Below are 19,806 nucleotides of genomic sequence, written 5' to 3'. Positions count from 1 at the left end.
GAGTTTGAGTCTAACCTGGGCTACCTGAGAACCCATCCTAAACAAACAAACAAACAAAAAATAAAATGTTTCTCTTCCTTCATCCTCACACTCTGAGTACCCACCCCATGTCTCTGCCTTCTCTCCTGACCTCTCTCCCTCCATTTCCTGCCTTGCCCCTCTCTGCCTGCCTTCTGCCATTTACCAGCATGCTCTCCTCTCTGCAGCATAGCTGTATTCTAAAGCCACACAATATTCCAGCCCCCTTCAAACAAGGGTATGTCTTCCCTGGGGACCCCTGCAAGCCAAGCCTGTTGAGCCTGTCACAGACATCCTGGGAAAGAAGAGAAGAGAGTGGTGAGGAAGGGGTTTGGGACAAAGCAGTTGCAGGGACTGTGGTGACTGGTTCCCATCTGGGCATGTCTGCTCAGGGCAAGTGTCAGCCCCTCCTCCCCTCCCCTCTCTGAGACTCTCACACTCAACTTTCATTTGCTAACACAGTCACTCAGACAAAAGGATCTCACCTCCTTTCAGGTGATATTTTTCTCTCCCAGCTTTCACACTCAAAAGTCCATTCTGCTCTGCCCCCAGAGCATCGCAGCCTCCTCCTGTAAACCACAGAGGACTTGCAACAGAATTACACAAGCACTGTGACATGCCGGCAGTGCTTCAATTACACACACACACACACACACACACACACACACACACACACACACACTTTAGCTGGGAGTGAAGGTATGCCCTAACAGCCCCATTCTCTGGAGGCAGAGGGAAGAGGATTGTGGGAGCTCATGTATTCGAGGCCAGTCTGGGCAGCATAACAAGACTCAGTCAAAAAAGTTAATCCATTATCAGCAAATAAGCCCAGGTATGTCTGGGCATTGATGTTCTTTTTTCTTTCCTTGCTTTGATTTAGAATGGGGGGAAGTCATTTGATATACCTTCAAGACTCAAGATCAAAGCCCTTCTTGGTAGAAAGGGCAAGAGTTTGACTTACCTGTGTTTCTTATGACATTTGTATGAGGGTTTTTGTTTTGTTTGGTTACTTTACCTGTTGAAGCTTCCCTTCAGATACACTTGGCTGAGTGATATTATTTCTTCTGACTATAACATTCATGGCCAACAAGGGTCTCTCTTACTTGGGCTTTCCCTCAGAGTAGTTTATCTTCCCCTAAAGGACTTGTTTCTTCTTCAGTCTCTCTCACAGTTACCTCTAACACTGGCTGTTACATCAGACCCTGACTTTTAAGTCCTTAGATGGTGCTCAGACCAATTGACACTGAAGACCATATTCCATGAAAAAAATAAACACCCAGTTTATTATCTGTTGTCAAATAAATTTAACATAGAGGCAGATGGCCTTAAGTGACAGTGTTAGTGAGCATTCCTTGATCACCAAGAATGGAACAAAATGACCAGAGTCTTTCCTGTCTAGCTTCCATGTTTAATAAAATCAGAAGTTTTTTTGTTTTTTTTCTTTTTTAAAGATTTATTTATTTTATGTATATGAGTACACTGCGTATATGAGTACATGGTTGCTATCTTCAGACACACCAGAAGAGGGCATCGGATCCCATTACAGATGGTTGTGAGCCACCATGTGGTTGTTGGGACTTGAACTCAGGACCTCTGGAAGACCAGTCAGTGCTCTTAACCACTGAGCCATCTCTCCAGCCCACAAAATCAGCTTTTTAAAAAAGCATCTGCCATCAATTTCGGTCAACTTAACAAATGAAACCAAGCAGTTGTTTGGTTCTAATGAAAGTTGTAAGAGCAGTCTGACCACGAGAAAGGAGAGAAAGAAGAAAGGATCAATACATGGCAGTGGTGGAGTGTTATAAGCAGAGAATAATTTTAAATAGGTTATTTTCCAAAAGACAGTTACACAAGCCTGTGTACAAGCACTCACATGCACGTGTGTACGTGCACAAATTCACACACACACATACACTCACATACACACTTATTTATTTGGAAGCATTTATAATAATAAGCCTTAAAATATAAGGAAACATGTATTTGATAAACCAGGCCATTTAATAATACAAGATCTTATATGTTGCTTCATGTTTGTAGCCTGTAACAATATATAAAATATAAGCTCCCCATCCTCCAGATCTTTTTGAAAGAGTAGATTTTAAATGTCAAAACAATTGATACAGTTATAAATCATGTTCCTATGAACCAGTATTTAGAACGAGTGACTTTGTTCTCTGCCTCGGTGAGATGATCAAAATAAATTGTATGAAAAATTTAAAATAAAAGGTACTTATCATCTTAATTAGATAATTTTATCTATTCTTATTTATTTAATTTAGTAATAGATTTTTAATTTATAAAAACAAGGTGTTTACACTTTCTCTTCGTTGCTGTGATTCGGTACATGGAAGACAGCTCAAACTGTGAAGGTTGGATCATGTGGGGCCGTCTCAGAGCCCAGCACATCAGTGCTATCCCTCCATTCGTGTCATGGAATCAGTAACATTTTTAAAGAGTCTTTAAAGTACAACACCTTGGGACAGTACTATGAAATCCAAAGAAATTCATATTGCAGTGTGTGTTTTTTAAGGACCTTTGCATTAGTTGGGAAGCTAGACATCTTTACAAACCGTTTTTCAATTACAAACAGTATGCGTTAGCTTCGCTCTGTATACGTTTGATGTTTTCTAAAGTAACTCCTCACACTGTATGTCCAATTGATATTTTTATTCTTTTTCATACATTTGGATCCGTTTTACCCCCTCCCACAATTCCTCCCCACCTCCTTACCCACCCCACTATATATTATTTGTCTTGCATTCTCTCTTTCTCCAAAAAAAAAACCCTAAAAAAACCAAAATATCCACAAAACCAAAAATCAAAAGCACAAAAACAACAAAATCAAAATAAAACAAACAAAATCATATGGAATCTGTTTTGTGTTGGACAACTACCCCTAGGCAAAGGGCCAAAACGTATTTGTATGTAGAAAAAGGAAGGACAGTATTTGAACATATTTAAAAAAAACAAAACAAAACAAAACAAAAAAAAAAAAAACTGTAACTCAGAGGAAAGAGCCACGGAGAAGATGCCTTTTGTTTGTTTGGTTGGTTGGTTTGGTTTTCTGCTTTTTGGTTTTTTTTTTTGGGGGGGGGGGGGTTGATGGTTGGTTGAGGGGTTTTGGTCTTTAATTTTAATTTTTATTTTATTTGTTTTGCATGTATGTATGTCTGTGTACCACTTGCATGCTTGTTGTCCAGCAGAGGCCAGGACAGGGCATTATGTCCTGTGGAACTGGAGTTAGGAATGGTCGTGAGCCATCATAAAGACATTGGGAATCAAATTCGGTTCATCTGGAAGAGCTCTGAACCACCCTACTATCTTTCCAGCCCCAGGACAGGCTGGTTGGCTGGCTTCCTCCTCTCTCTCTCTCTCTCTCTCTCTCTCTCTCTCTCTCTCTCTCTCTCTTTCTCTCTCTCTCTCTCTTTCTTTCTCCTTCCCTCTTTCCTTCTTTCTTTCCTTCTTAAATAAGTATTTATATTATTTTAAAAGTATGTGTGTAGGGGGGGTGCATGCATATTAAGGGACCCACAAAGCTCAAGGCGTCAGATCGCTTGGCAGCTGTGAGCCATCAAGCACACAGGCTGGGAACTGAACCCAGGTCCTCGGAGAAAAAGTACTCAACTCTTAACTGCTGAGCCATCTCATTCCATTCAGAATTTTCCAAAATGACAATGGCACCCACACCTCTGAGTCTCTGTGTTTGTCCCAAATCCTTGGATCCAAAACCTTTTCTTAAGTCTGAGCAAAGCTTGCCCTCAGCTCAAACCCAAAGGCCGAGTTGCAGGCTGCACTGTTCTTCTGAAGATCTACCTACCCGAGTTAGATTCTCATACATTTTAATAATCCTCAAGTCTAAACACTGCTCTCTGTTACTTTATGACCTTGGACCTAAATGTTTCCCCTGAACATGTGGTGGTTCTTTACGTACAGACTCTAAATAGAAATCTCTCTGTTCTCAGTATGAGTCAGACTTACATTTGTCTCAGGCAAATATTATGGTTTTGAAAAATATTCCAGGTCCTATAGCTGATTGTATTTATTCTTCGTGTTGGAAGCTGGAATATTGACAGCCAGATTTTTATGCCACTTTAAAAATGTAGAGAGCTATGTAACCCTAGATGTATCTTTATCTTTCCCGTTCTTGTTGTTTTATTCAGTCGTGTTTTCTAGCTGTGTTTAGCTTTATCTCATTTTGATAAGATTTATATGCTTACTCCACATCGCCGAGATTGGTGGAGATAAACAGGAACTCCAGCTGTGTCCCAATGCTCAAATCTTGAGAACCACTGGGAATTCCAAGCCCGTGGTTATTGTTTCTGTCCATGATATGCTGTAGAATTTAAACTTGGCTAGCCCACTCAGACTCTTCCGTCAAAGTTTGTAGAGATCAGGGCCTTCAACATCTATACCTGCTTGCCTGGTAGATCTCTTGACTGTGTAGCCAGATGCAAAGCAGTTTCTGCATAGGCCACAGGAAGTACTGGTGTTTTGCATGATGGCTGGTTAAAGTCTTTAATAAATGCTTATAAATTGAACAACTGGATCCAGGAAAATTCCCAGTAGCATGTTCCAGAAACCTTAAATAAGAGTTTTCCATAGTGGTTGTCTTAGCTAGGGTTTTACTGCTGTGAACAGACACCATGACCAATGCAAGTCTTATAAAAGACAGCATTGAACTGGGTCTGGCTTACAGGTGCAGATGTTCAGTCCATTATCATCAGAGTGGGAGCATGGCAGCATCCAGGCAGGCATGATGCAGGAGGAGCTGAGAGTTAAACATGTTCACCTGAAGGTCGAAAGCAGAAGACTCAATTCTAGGTAGCTAGGATGAAGATCTTATAGCCCACACCCACAGTGACACACCTACTCCAACAGGGCCACACCTCCTAATAGTGCACTCCCTGGGCTGAGCATATGCAAATCATCACATTGGTTATGTTTTGATTTGTTTTAAACAGAATCCTGAACTAACATTCATTCAAATGCATGTCAGGGACTTTATGTTTATTTAGTGTTTGATAGCAATCTTCACGTCTGTACATTTTATTTCACCATTTGTACAGTGAGTTCAGTTGGTGAGGACCCGGCACATCCCTGTAACACAAAGTATAGTTATATGTTTGTGAAATGAATGGCCAAATGTAGAAGTAGTGGATGGTTGAGTAGATTTTATTGAATCCTTAGAGTTGTCCTGAGATTATTTATTACAGGGCTCTATCGTGACTCCTCACAAAGGATTAGCTCTGATATTCTGATTCTTGGATGCCTGTTTCCCTCAGACACTAAAGTAGCATCTGTTACGAAACTTGTGTGAAGGGCAATACAATTCTTGGATGGTACCAAGCTAAAAGACGCGGAGTCGGCTGACCCCTCATGCCACCTAGGCAAAGTCTTGTCACCTTTGCCTTTGAAGAAGTTCTGCCTCTCTCTGTTTCCACCCGTTGCCTCTCACAGCTGCCTCTTGCCATGCCACACTCCGAGCAGCTTTCTAAAGGTGCCTCGTGGTTTTCTGTGGTGAATCTCATCATGTGCGCTGGTGCTGAGGAAGACAGCCCTAATTAATTACAGGAGGCCTGAATAATGACTCCTGCGTGGGGTTTAAACTGTTAAAGCTTTGTGTTGTGAGCGAGCTTCAACTCGGTACCATTTTAGCCCTGCTAGTCCTTCGGAAGTTCGTCACGTTTGAAGTGAGACTTAGACCTTCATTTGTCCTTTTCACAAGGCCTTGAGTCAGGGAAGTTTTTTCTTTTTCTTTTCTTTTCTTTTTTTTTTTTTTTTTTAAGATTTCTAGTGTGGGGAGCTTCAGAACTAGAACTAGTACAAGGGATTCTGCTCTGATTTCATATATTCAGGCAATAGCTATGCTTTTCATTTCAAGTGTAAGAGATTCTTGGTCATTAAGTTACGTGACAGGGACTATTAGACACCATTAGAAAAACATAATAACCCTTGATGTTATGTGCTGTGGGAGGAGCTATTTTTATTGCTCATCTGCTAAAGAGGTTTGATAAGATAGTCACCCTATTATATATATCATGTATTCCTTTTATAAAACCAGAATTACAGTATGTTATATTATTTACCTTAATAATCATTGATGGGCTTCACGGCCTATGAAAGATAGTCATTCTGTTTCCTATTCTCCTTTAATATAGGCATTTATATTAATAGCATGATTTAATAAGACACTTTGAAATTATGTTGCATTTTAAACCATATTTAATAAAAAATAGACATCTTATGGGTATTTGGCATTAAATAAAGGAATCATTTTTTCTGGTACAACATTGTATTTGTCTATTCAATAATATGCATGTCCCAAGCTAAGTCATACAAAGTAGAACTTAGATGTTACAATGACTCGTGATATTTAACAGATGATTTATTAGCTCTGGAGAATTTTCCCATAGTTACAATGTAATATTGGGTTCATATTTTGAAATCAGTGAACCCTTTATGATTCTGGCTTGGAACAAAATATTTGTGTCCCCGATCTCATGGCAGGAGTCACTCTGGTCACCTACGACTTCACTCCAGAAACTGTGGTTCTCCTGCACACTGTGAAATTGGAAAATCTGTTCTGTGTGTGTTCTAATGGATGTAACGGTCATTAAGTATATGAGTCTTCTGACGTTGTAATCAGATGTGATTCAGTCTGTTAAGTATCCACGAAACAACATCTGCTTCACAGAGTGACCTTCTGCTACAGAGCGCTTAGCATCTATTAGTAGATCATAGCACGGAGCCGCCTTGTTTGAGACGCAGTAAACTAGAGCAGTCTACTGCTGTTTAGCAACTAGCTTGTAATAATTTATTGCTGTTAAATAAAGCTTAAAAAAACTCCATTAAATAATTACAGGGATTATATGCATTTCGAAAACCTTTGTGTTCTACCAAAATCACCCATTTAATTTCAGGCTCGGTTTGTTTAAAAAAAAAAATCTGAAATCTAAAGGCACATTAGGGGAGCTGTCAGTTGATGTTTTCTGTAGGTGTTAATAAAGCCAGATGAAAAAAAAAAAACTGAAACAAATTAAAACCAAAAGCAATTTTGCCATCTGTTGTATATTAATTAGAACTTTGCGTATCAAGGGTAAACTTGGTCTTTCAGAATGTCACTGAGCAATCCCTTAATAGAATAATATGCAAATGTGTTAGGTTGTGGGTTTCTGTGCAGTTTTTAATTCTAATTTATCTGCACCAGCTCTGCAAGAAAAGTGGCAACGTGTATGCACATACGTACACAAGGAAATGTATAATGAGTTTCCCTTTGTTTCTCTTCTCTCTTTCCGCAGAGCAACCTGCAAACAACCAAGGGCAACCTACCCTGCAGCCTTTGCCGCCTTCCCACAAGCAGCACCCTGCACAACATCACCCGTCCATCACTTCCCTCAATAGAAACTCCCTGACCAATAGAAGGAACCAGAGTCCGGCCCCGCCGGCTGCTTTGCCCGCCGAGCTGCAAACCACACCCGAGTCCGTCCAGCTGCAGGACAGCTGGGTCCTTGGCAGTAATGTACCACTGGAAAGCAGGTAACACCTCCGCTGGGAGCCTCACATCATTTAATCATTAAGGCCGCTCGGTGCACAGGCAGGGTGTGTGATACTACGATTGTCAACGGGGCACATTTTCATGCCTTCAAAATTTAAAAATAAACTAGTCCAACGGTTTTTCTCACTAACAGAAATGTATCATAATTATATCCCCCCGTGTTTTGCCTTTTTTAAGATCAGTTCCAGATTGTTGGAAATTTCTTAGATGCTGAATCAGTAAACTTTTTCATCTTTTCACACATTTCGTTCCTTATAAGAGGTGAGACTGTCACTTCAGTGAAACAATTCTCAGCTGCTATTTTCTCCCACAGCCCCCCACCCCCACCCCCATCGGGCAGGTGGGGAATGGAAGGAGTTATAAACATCGACTGTTGGCCCCAGGCACCTTGACTCCATGATCACGTGGACCGATCACGGGTTCTAGACTTCCTCCGCCTAGATGTCGCCCATGACTCCTAAACTCCTAGTGCCCACTCCCCAAGTACAACACTTAAGAACACTTACAAATGACCTCCTGTTTTAAAAAAAAAAAAAAAAAAAAATCTTTACTTTCTTACAGTGGGATGGGGAGCAGACTCATTCTTTAAACTTCATTCTTGCATTATTTTCAAAGATACTCAAAATAAAGGTCTCTGGGAACCTTGAAGAAATGCTTTTTCCCCAAGACCCAGAGTCCACCACCAAGGAGCTTCTGGGTAAAGGTGTCATATACTTCTGCTTAGTTCTACTGGGAAATTCTTCTTTCACAGGAAGCAGAATCTGTACCCCTAAAAATTCTGTTCTCTGCTTGTAATCAGACAAGTGGTTATCTGGAACCCACCCCCCCTAAAAAAAAACATTTTGATGAATTTTTTTGTCTTCTGGATTTATCTCTAACATACTGATAGTATGTTCTGAAAGAGGTTCTGAAATTAAAACTTCCAGTATGGGCCAGGTCATGGTGGCGGTCTGCTCATACGTAAATATAACTTGATGAAAATTATCATAAGCTAATCTACTTGGTGATTAAATACCTCCTGGCTGATAAAACTCATGCTTTTTTTTTCCCCCTGTGGACAGCACTGGGGCAGTCATTGGTCCTTTGTGTTGTGTATTGTCTGAACAAAGTGTTAGGCTTTTCCTTGTCAGTCTTTTCTGGGCAGCTTGGCAGTGGGCACCCTCTACCATGGCGGCCGTTCATTTCTGTCATTCACTAGCTTTTTATTAGGCTCAAAGGAAATGCGGCATCACCATATAAAAGCTCAAAAATAGTGACCTCTGGACGCAGAGACGGCCCTTCCCCCTCCCATGCCAACCAAATGCAGAGCCCATGGCCAACTTCAGTGAGCTGCTAGGTGGAGAAGCCCTCACATGATGATTACACTATTATTTCTTGCCATCGGTTGTGTGATCTATACCAATTCTGCCCCGAGGAGGAGCTGGCAGGGGGTTCTCACTATTACACTGTTAGTTATAAACAATAAAAATCATTCTGTCTTTTCTTTCACTGTCGACCTTAACAAGGTTACAAGGAACTCTTAGTTTTTATCTGTACAGCCAGCTAAGAGTAGTTGAGTTTTATTGTTTATTTTGTATTTCTCTTCTGGGAGAAACTAGGAAAAGAACTAGAAAGAAAAGTAGGGAAACAGAAGTGTTTCCTTCACCCAAGGCAAAGAACCATGTATATGGATTTTTTTTTTCTCCCAAGGTTATTAGCAGGGGCCTAAATTTACCTGGCTTAATTAATTAGTACCCACTGAGTAACTAATCAGCACTGATTCACTATTGTCATTTTGTAAATTTTATTAGGAAAAGAGTAATTTTCCAGTTGAGTCATCAAATTGAATATGGATAATTACATTGCAGTTGACAATACTTGTCTTGACAAAGATTTATGAAATACGCTGAGTTAAATCATCGGAAATGTGTTTAACTTTAGTGATGTTGTGTAACACAGAAGAGTCACACACTGCCAGTGAGCGAGTCAGTAAACCTTGACGTCATGTGTTACGGTGACAAGATGTGAAGTAAGTTTGAGAAAGATGGAATGGAATTTCAGAAGCAAAATAGCTGGTTAGAAGACAATCTATCCTGTCTGTGTATAAAATCATTCCCAAGGGAAGCAGCTACCAATGTTTTTTGGTTCCACATTGATACCATTAATTTGTCATCAATGAGATGACATAGTTTCATGAATGGATATTGGGGGGGGGAATGCATGGGGGTGGGGAGACGCCGCTAATATTATCTCACTAATAAGTAGAAAGAATAATGCATTTAACAGTTGTGTGTCATGTTAACAAGCTCTAACCTGGAGTGTAGCTTTGTTGTTCTCATTAACCAAGGTTCACCCCTTACGGTGGTGTTAATAAGAAGAAATGATATTTCAACTTGCAGGCACTCTGTGAATAACCTTAAGCCGCCAAGTGGAAATCTCACACTGCACCAAGACAGTACTACTGTGGTTTCTTTAATAGCCTCACTTGGTTGGAACTCTCGAGGTGAAGAAGCAGTCTTATTTATCATTGATTTTTTTTTTCTTTTTTAGTTAAGGTTCCCTATTGAGTGCGCTTCTCAAGATCAGTTTCAGCTTCATTAATAACTTCATCCAGACCTGTGTCTGCCTGCAGCTGTCCTTAGTGCTAGTGTGCCATGTCATCCACTTAGCTTCTACACACACTTGTTTGCTGATCATTTTTCTACCATTTAAAAGCTATAAGCTGTAAAGTATAAAAGTCAGTTATGAATATAGATTTTTCCTTCTCCTTACCTTTTCGACTTTTCTTCTCTGTAGATATAGATAATATTTGGTAAAACTTACCTGAACCAATCCATGATAAGGCCCAGCAATTTGTACATTTACAGTTTATATGAATTAACAATGGGAGAATAAAGGACTTCCTGCCCTGTCCTACGTAGTTCAATATAGCTTTAATTTTGATTTATTAGAAAGCATTTTTTTTCACTAGTCAATTTCTTGCTTCTACAAAAATATTAATTTTCTTTCTCTGATGAATTTATTATTTGCTATTTCTGGAGACAGTCAATACTATCACCGACACTCCGTTTCTACATGCTTTGCTCCTTTTGCAACCTCCAGTGAGATTCAGATGTGCAAGATTCACACTGAGATCCCAATTAGCTTTAGAAGTTCAAAATTGCCTTAATCTCTAACAGCCGGCCCCTCCACATAGCACTGAACAGTGACCCTCACAGCGCCTTCACCTAAGTTCAGTTGCTTGCACTTGGGAGCATTGACTTTTAGAATGTTGATAGCTTACAGCCATCCTATTGTTCTCTGTGTTGTACTTCGGCTGCTTCTGTGTGTAATGACAGCTGCTATAAGACTACACAGAAGACAAGGAAATGCTTAGATTTCACCTACACCAGCAATAGCAATTCAAGGTCCAGTGCAGGAACTCACTGACAATTCTCGACCCTCAGTGATTAGAAAGTTAATTGTCTTCAAGCCCCTAGTTTCCATCTATGAATTAAGGAGCTTAGTAGTTACCTGTTAGATATTAACAAACTAGTTCATTTGTAACCGTTTCATAAATGATTTATTAAAGTCTCACTTTATTATGATGCCTATTTTGGCATTGATAGTTCATTAGTTATCTTCCTGTAGCGTTTTATCTAGCAGTTCAGTACTGTTTGGCTAATTATTAATGCATGAAGTTGCATACTAAATTACCTCTTTATTAGTAGTGCATTTGTAATTTGACTATTGAAAGCCCTGGGCTTCTTTAATGTAAGATCAATGGCAGTGCATTTTAAAAAAAAAAAAAAAAACAAAAAAACCCAGAATACTTAGGTAGAAGTCCTGTTTGCTCACTGCATTATCTTTTTTGCTCTTTTTTTCTGTACTTTTAAGTGGAAAGGGAGACAATCAGACAAACAGCAGGCTCAAGTCGACCTTGCCTGCAAAAACTAGGGGCAGTCTCTCACACACCCTGTGACCTTACCATGCCAAGAGAAGAGTTTCCCACTGAAAAGTTGGACATCCACCTCCTGAGCAAGAAGGAATGCTTGTCATTAGTTAGGCAGTGAGGAGTGGACCTCTCTGTAGTTACAGCTATTGCTCCAAATAAAATATGCCCGGGCAGGTAGCTCATTAACTTAAATTGGCTGGCTGAGGCCTCTCCTTTGTTGAAGGTAGCTTGGGGACAGGCAGGGACTCCTGTGGGGAAAGAGAATGTCACACTCTAGAAAAGAAATGTAAGAGACAGCCCAAAGTTATTGGACACACATTTTAAAATTCAGACCTGGTCCCAGGCTAAGAAAACCTTAACCAGAAAGGGTCTCACCATCATTTTCTTTAAAGTAAGCTTTCCTAAAATTATGACATAACTAATAAAAGTCAGTTGCATCCCCAAGCGATGCGGTGTAGTCTTTTACATTAACTGAGAGTATTTCTTAAAGGATCTATCAAGAGGTGGGATAGGCAGGCATTTGTGAGAAAGAGAAAATGATGGGTGAGAAGATGCTGGGCAGAAGTTTGCTAGCTGGTACTTGGAACATCTTTCCAGCTGCCATTTAAACTCCTTTTTCTCAGTGAAAGGAGGTGACACAGAACTAATCTGGTGGCTCGCCTCCATGTTGACTACGCACTTCACCCCAACAAGGATACTTCTCCAACATAAACCTTTATTGTTCCCAACATGCAACATTGTATCCCAATGGATGAAGTTAATCGTAAGCCTTGGTCCTCTGATGAGGAGTCTGGGAGATCAAACGTGAAGGCACCATGAGATCGAGCACAGTTGTTAACTAAGAATTTGAACATCTCTAGTTCCTGTTTGATGTGCAGAAATTATTTAAACCTTGATCGTTTGTTTATTCATTCACACAGAAGCTCCTGCTGTACGGGACTCCCAAAGCAATGTGTAGAGATTTGTTTGTTTGTCTTTTCCTTGCACTATCAAGAGAACATCAGGTGAAGTCAGAACATCGGTTTGGTGATGTAGTTCAGTGGTGGCTCTCTCGCCTGTATGCAGAGCCCTGGGATCTGACCCCAAGCAGTCAGAAAAGGAAAAAATGGTAGATTAGACGAGTCTTTATTAGAGAAATTAAAATTGAATCACCATAGTGAAAATATCATATTGAAAGCAAACTTGAATTCATAAAAACATGAAACAAAACCAAAATGTGGTTCTAAAGATACTCAAAGAATGATTCTGTATCTGTCATAGTATAAAAGTTGGAGTCTCCCCCCCCCCCTTTTTTTCACACTGAAATAAAGCGTCCATTCCAAGAAAATCTAAGCCCAAGACTCACAGGTGATTACAAAGATTAGTGAAAGCAAAGTCATGATTTGTTTAATATGATATTATTACTAACCTATTATAATGCTATAGATCTAACTGGGTTGTAGAGCAGGCATCATGCCAATAGTTAGAACATGAAAATCAACTGCACACTAACAGTAGCTACAAATGAAGGTAGTTTGGTGAGTTGGTGTTGGAAGGTAGTGAATGAGGGAGAAATCCAAACCACACACAGGGCAGAATGATGGGAAGAACAAACAAATGCCTTTTTATTCACATAGACCTAGCCTTTAGTCCTAGACCAAATTTTAAATTAATTAAACTTGTTCCTTTGACAGTTTCATATATCAATATGATGCATTTCGAGGACTCCCCCCAAACACACACACACACACACACACACACACACTCATCTCACAAGCCTCATCCTTTTGTTCATGTCTTCTTTTGTTTTTTGATCCACGAAGCTTAACCAGAGCCATCCTGGTGACCATGGGATTGGCACTCTCTGGACTGAATACATAGTAGAAGACAGTGACTTTACCTTTCCCAGAATTCATCAGTAGCCAGTAGTTCAGCAGGGACAGGTAGGGACCAATGAGCTTCTCTCCTATCCATGACTGAGACTCTTGACAGACTGACAGCTTATGCAGACCCAGTTCAAGTATCCATGGCTGCCATGAGTTGATAGGCTGGGTCATGTGCTAAGGATAGGATTTCACAGACTTTTAACTCTCTTTTGACTCTTAGATTTTTTTTCTCTGCCACCTCTTTTATAGTTTTCCTTGAGCCTATGTTGGTGATAGTCTGAACTTGCAATTTTCCCTATTCTCAGTGACTTGAATAGCCAGCAGTGAGTTTCTGCATTCACCACCATTCATTGCATAGAGAAGTTTCTCTGACCAAGACTGAGAAAAGTATTTGTTTACAGATATAAACAAAAATATTTCAAAGAATTTGATATCCTATCACATTAGCTAAACTGAATTTTTTACTTTACTATAGTGGGTGTGAATTCACTCCTGTCCGGTGGCTCTCAAATCCAAGTATTTGGTTGCCCACATGACAGTTGGTACCATTATTGCTGTAGTGTACACACCTTGCCTAGCTGGTTAGTGTTGTGGGTCAAACAGGTCACAAATGGATTTGACAACTGGTCACTTTTCTTCCCTATCAGCTTGCATGCTATTCTTGACTTTAGGAAAGTTTTCCAGCAGGAAGAAGCTGCCAACTCAGTTCTAGGTTAACTTCTCAGTTTCTTACAGTCACCGTGTATGCAATCAGTGAAGTCTTCTCATGTAGTTCTTGTGGAAAACCAAAAGGAATACTGGCAGCTCGCACTGAGGTGGTCTCTGAGGACAATTTTCGAAGTACTAATGATATATACTCAAGATAATGTTGTTTTCAGGATATGATATAAATCAAGCTCCCAGCACATGAATTTTCTAGTTTTTTAGGTAATGACCAAATGACAGTAGCAAGCATGGACATAGGATAAGGACACCTAATTGGTTAACAATTGAACAAAAGTAATATGTAACAAAGTTAGCTCTTTGGTTTTCTCAGAAGTTGAGGAATGTATTTGTCTTACCTGGGATATTCATGTCTCACTCTATTTGTGAGGTAGGCCAAACATAAAATTAAATCATGATTAATTTCAGCAGAATAAAATCTCTTGGTTCTTTTCTTGTCATTGCTCAAGAAATATGTGGATTTGTTTTAGACAGGAGCCCCAAGTGTCTTAAGTTTGTACTTAAGAAAATAATCTTCCAGTGATAATGAAAGGCAACTGTTCTTGTGCTTGAAACATTCAGTTAACTAAAACAGTAGATGTTAGGAGTGAAACATTAAAAGCCTTCATGCACCATCAAATGTCTCCACATCATTTAGAAGTTAGAACACAGTTGTGAGATTTATTTAAGATATGAGAAACTTTGGATGTGCTTCTGCCTGATAAAACTGCTCTATGACCAAGTGCTATTGTTATTTGTGTTAATTGGAGTGAACCATTTTTTTGTTGGTTTTTTTTTTTGTTTTTGGTTGTCTGTTTTTTGTTTTTTTTTTTTTCCTTTTTAGTGACACATTAAGATACAAAATATATACATTAGCATTTATTTATTAATTTAGTAGCTTAATTCATTTTTGAAATAATTTCCATACATTGTAGTATTGTATATTCAGATAATATTTGATTCTGGATAACTAGTAATTTTTATATAATATTCATATATGATAACTAATTTTCATACTATCTAGGGAGAGAAATTCTTGTGACTTCTAACACATTTCTAGTCACGTCTGTGAGCATGATCAAAGGAAAAGGTCATTGAAGCCCTTTCCTTGGTCATAGCTGATGACAGGGACTTAGCTGTGCCCCTGTTGTGACCATGACCTTGTCTTTAAACACTTCTTCCTTAGCGGCAGCCTCGTCAGGTTTCCTGTTCCCAGTCTTTCACCTGACTCACATTGTCTGTGGAATTCCCTCTCTGTCCTCTTTGTGTGAAGCTGCCACGTGTGTGTGCATTTAGGTATTTTGCATGGATGGGTAGTTTATTTCCACTTACAGTTGCTACATGGTGAGTCTATACAGAACCTTTTCCTAAAGTTCATGTTTCTTCAGTTTTACCACTGTGTTTTTCCCAGCATTCCATCCTCTGGTTTCATTACCATCCAATAGTTACCCCGCCATGTGTATTCACTTGTCCTTCCTTCCCTCCTGTGGTTTGCTTTTGCCTCGTTGTATCTTTCCCCTCTAAATTCAAGCCTGAGGAAGAGCCTGCTGTCTGCGACACCATTCTGAGAACACTTTCTTCTTGGACATGCCCTTAACCAGCTAAGCCTCATCGATTCCATTTGATATGATTGTGTATCATTTTAGCTTGTATGAGAACCACTTAGAATGCTAGTACTCAACCCCCCCTGCTGCAGCCATATCCCCAGTAATGGATTCTTACCACTTTGTGGAGTGGAGCTTTGGCTTTGAGACACATCTGGATGAACATCTCAACATTGATGAACTACATCACCTTGACTTTGGTACTCAAGGTGGTTTATCTTTATTTTTCCATCAACTAGGATTGACCATGCTTCACAGGCTTTCACTGAAATGTCCCATGCAGTGTTCATGATCCTTGCATCTCGTTGCTTTCCTTAAGTCCTTTCTTCTCTCATGTCTTTAAAACAACTGATTGAGCATTTTCTAAGGTACGACCACCACCAGAGCAATAAAGAATAAAGTCATGTCTATGACCACAAAAGATCATGCTGACAAATCTTCGAACAATTAGATAGTAGCCACTAAAGTCTCAGCTGATCTGGAGTGACTTCATAAATGAGGCCATTTTCGAGCATGGGTTTTTATTTTACATAAAGGCAACAGTAATGTGAGGAAGCCATTACTTGAGATATGTTGCCCTAGTAGATCAGAAATAAAGCCTAAACTTTCATTCATTCATTCATTCATTCATTCTGCAGTATTATTATCATTATTTTCGGTTCTCATCATCATTACGTTTTTCACAGTGAAACAGTGGGGAAAATGGTTTGTTATTGAAGACCTAGAGATATCATGACTGCTCCATGTGTGTGTTGTGTATACATCTGTAGGTACAGATAGGTGCGTACATGTGTGTTCCTGTACATGTGAAGGCCGGAGGTCAAGTCAAGTGTCTTTTTCTGTCAGTGACTTATGTTTTGAGAAAAAGACTTGAAAGATTGTCTCAAATAAATAAATATGAAAAGAGCCAAGGAGATGGCTCAGTCTGTTGGGGGCAAAGCACCTCCATTTTTGCCTCTGTTCATATCTGAATTTAGTAGACTTTATAATTCCCATAGTGGAGGTTTTGTGACATTTAAATCTTATCACATGTCATGGAGGCTAGAAGCCGGCTAGGTGTGAAATAGGCCTCGCCTCAATCTCTTCCAGCTCTTGAACTGTTTGTATTCTGTCATCCACCCCCCACCCCCCCCACCCCCACCCCCCGTATAGGCTGTCTTGGTTTATACTGAGGTGCTGTCAACATAGCTTGCATTTCAGATGCTCTTAATCTTCAAAAGCCTTACATCTATAGCTGAAATCCTGCTCTTCATCTGCCCTCAACTTCCTTTCCAAGTGCATTGAAAGAACTTTTCTAAGCAATTTTAAACATAGACGACTACCAATAATTAAATGAATCAATAATAAATAAAGTCCTGTCCAAATAGCACATGATCTATCCTAAGACGTCCTTTCTTACTTTCCTTTGAACACGTTTGGCTCATGCTAACTGCCCTCCGTAGATGCAATTGATAAACTAACACGTAAGGGTATCTATAACATCAATTCATATGCCTGAAATCATGACTACGCTATCAAAATAACTAAACTGTGAAACAAAGCCTTAGTAATGACAATGCAAAATTAACTTCTTACCATTTTCAGAGTTTGTAACATCCTCACACTTGATTACAGCATTACCTGACTACAATGGATTATAACAAATATACGGTGTATCGTACAGTTGGTTGTGTTAGACTTTTTGTTTTATTTAGTGTGGTTTTTATTTTTGTCTGTTTTTGGTTTTTTTGTTTGTTTCGGTTTGTTTTGGTTGTTTGCTTTTGCTTTTTGTTTTTGTTTGGGGGCAGGGTCTCCTTATGTAGCCCAGGCTCGCTTACCACTGACTAGTCTTCTGCCCAAGTCCTTCTCCCAAGTCCTGTGATTCAAAATGTAGGCCTCCTTACCTGGTAAAGCCCCATATATTTTATACAGCCATGATTGTGTTTAAGTGTAATTGTAGGTAGCTCTGCTTGCATAGGAGTATGCGAACTGGTCAAGGTACTAAAATCTTTCCTAATATTTTCCCCAGTTACCTTCACAGAAGCTATAATTATTCCTCACTGTTTGCAGAGCTTGGTCAGCACATCATGTTGTGCTCACCAAAACTGTATGTTCCTAGTCAGTATAACTGTATGTTTAATATATGTAATTAATTAATATATAATTAACATGAAGGCCGTTGCTAATATTTTTATCTAAAATACCCAGAGCTTTTTAATTCAAACCATTTCTGGTGCACTTGCTAGCGAGTCATATTAATTCAGGTAGCGGTAAGGAAACTGTCGTGCGTAGCAGGTTTTCATTTAAGACGTTTTTCTTCCTGGGATCACCTCCTGGTGTGAAAGATGGCCAAAGATAATAACGCATCAGTTCAGGAGAGTAATAAATGTGAGATCCCAAAGTGTTCTCAGCATGAGGGGGTCGTTTATCTGCTTCACCAACATACCATATCACAGCCAGAATCATTACATATTTGTTCTTTTCTTTTAATGTCAAGATAGAGGATTTACATCCTTATATTGCCTGATTCCTTGGGAGATGCTTAGTTTTCTTGTTTGCAATATTTTTATTTAAAGTTTGTAACAAAATTAGCTTTCTGTAATATTAAGCGACAGCTTAAAATCTAAATTTTTCTGTTTCACAATTGCATAGTATATTGCTAACTATAAATGTTTTATAATTAAATTTATTACACTATGACCTTCATATTAGCAGCAGAGCAATCCATGGTGAGCGAGCCAGTTCTTAGAGTATTCACATGTCCTACTCACGCATAAATCTGCATTCCTTTTCTAGAACAGTCTGTTTTTAAAATGAGCATAGTAAATGGTCAGGATGCAAACAAAAATCTGGAGTCTCCATTGACTAACAACACACTAAGCATCTTTGTTGTTTCAGAACTGTTTCATCTTCTCAGTTAATCCTCAAGACTGGTCCTTCAGTTTTGAGGTCCCATCTGCTAATTTGTAGTTTCAGCTATCGCTTGCATCAAATGCTGCCCCCGCTGCCACACTTCTGGTTGAGAAACTTGGTTTTAAACTAGTCTTCTGTGCACTTCTAACTCTCCCCTTAGCACTTAAGCACTTTGCCGCGGCTCCTGCTTACACCCTGGAAAGCATGTTTTAAGAGAATTTCTAAAGGATCAAAGGGAAGACTTGAACAGTAATAGTGAGAATTCACTCTGGGTTTTTCGTTTTCAATTACGTTGGCATTCTCTTCCCTCTGAACTTGAGTGACAGAATTTTTTCGGTGCCTTGGTTTGTAGATCAGAAGAGACCCCTGCTGTGACCTCTGCCAGAATGTTGTAGTGCTACCTTGGTGGCCAGCCCTGGGAAGATGGCCTTGGTTGCCAGGGCTTTGTCCCCACAGGTTTCAAAGAAGGAGAAAGGATAGGAAAAGGCAAGGCCACAGAGAAAAAATGTTTCTGTTCTCTTCTTCTCAAAACAGAAATTAGAATGGAAAAGAGGACACTGTGTTTACTTGTATGGATGCATACACCGAGGATTCAAAACATTTGCAATTGAACTTTCCAGAAGGATTTCTGCAAGTACTTTAAAAAAATAAACAAATTTTAGTGGCACCAACAAAGTGAGAGAAAGTTTTTAGGGGTAAAAACACATTTAAAATTTCCAAAAAAAAAAAAAAAGTTAATAAAGAAAGATAATATTATCTTCTCATTTGGTACATTATGGAAAGTTTACATATCTCATCTGAATCGTTACGTGGGTTTCTCTGGTTCAGACTTCTCTGTAGTTCAGAAGTCTTTGTGATAATGTAGGAATGGAGATCCAGCCAAGGAAGGCTTTTATGAGTGAAGATGCGCCACTGGTAGATGTGGCAGAAATGTGTGGAGAGACACAGATACTAGAAAATCAGACTAGAAAACAGAATGCACCTGGTGCCCCGTTAAGTTGAAAAGCAAGGTGCAACTACATGGTAGATGTTTAAATGTAACAGTAACATTAGAAGTGAAGCCAATTATGGCAATGTTCTTAAGAGACAAACTCAAAGGTAAGATAGAACAAAAATTTGAGGATATTGAAAGCTTAAAGAAGGGAAGAAGGGAGGGAGGGAGGGAGGGAGGGAGGAAGGGAGGGAAGAAGGGAAGAAGGGAGGGAGGGAAAGGAAAGGAAAAGCAAACTAAAAATATGACACAGAACATTAAAA

General features: G+C 39.4%; 1 protein-coding gene across 13 annotated transcripts in view; it reads left to right on the top strand.

Moving 5' to 3' along the window:
* The window catches only part of Tenm3 (teneurin transmembrane protein 3), a 604,001-nt gene that overhangs the window by 410,235 nt on the left and 173,960 nt on the right, over window positions 1–19,806 (top strand). For all 13 annotated transcript variants that reach the window (XM_076914147.1, XM_076914146.1, XM_076914145.1 and 10 more), the window contains one exon: window positions 7,320–7,557. In XM_076914147.1, coding sequence (XP_076770262.1) covers window positions 7,320–7,557 — 238 coding nt within the window. The remainder of the gene's footprint in view (window positions 1–7,319; window positions 7,558–19,806) is intronic.

This window comes from Arvicanthis niloticus, chromosome 16 (genome assembly GCF_011762505.2).
Source record: "Arvicanthis niloticus isolate mArvNil1 chromosome 16, mArvNil1.pat.X, whole genome shotgun sequence".
NCBI lineage: Eukaryota > Metazoa > Chordata > Mammalia > Rodentia > Muridae > Arvicanthis > Arvicanthis niloticus.
The sequence above is the reverse complement of the archived record's forward strand: the minus strand, read 5'-3'. Positions and strand labels throughout refer to the sequence as shown.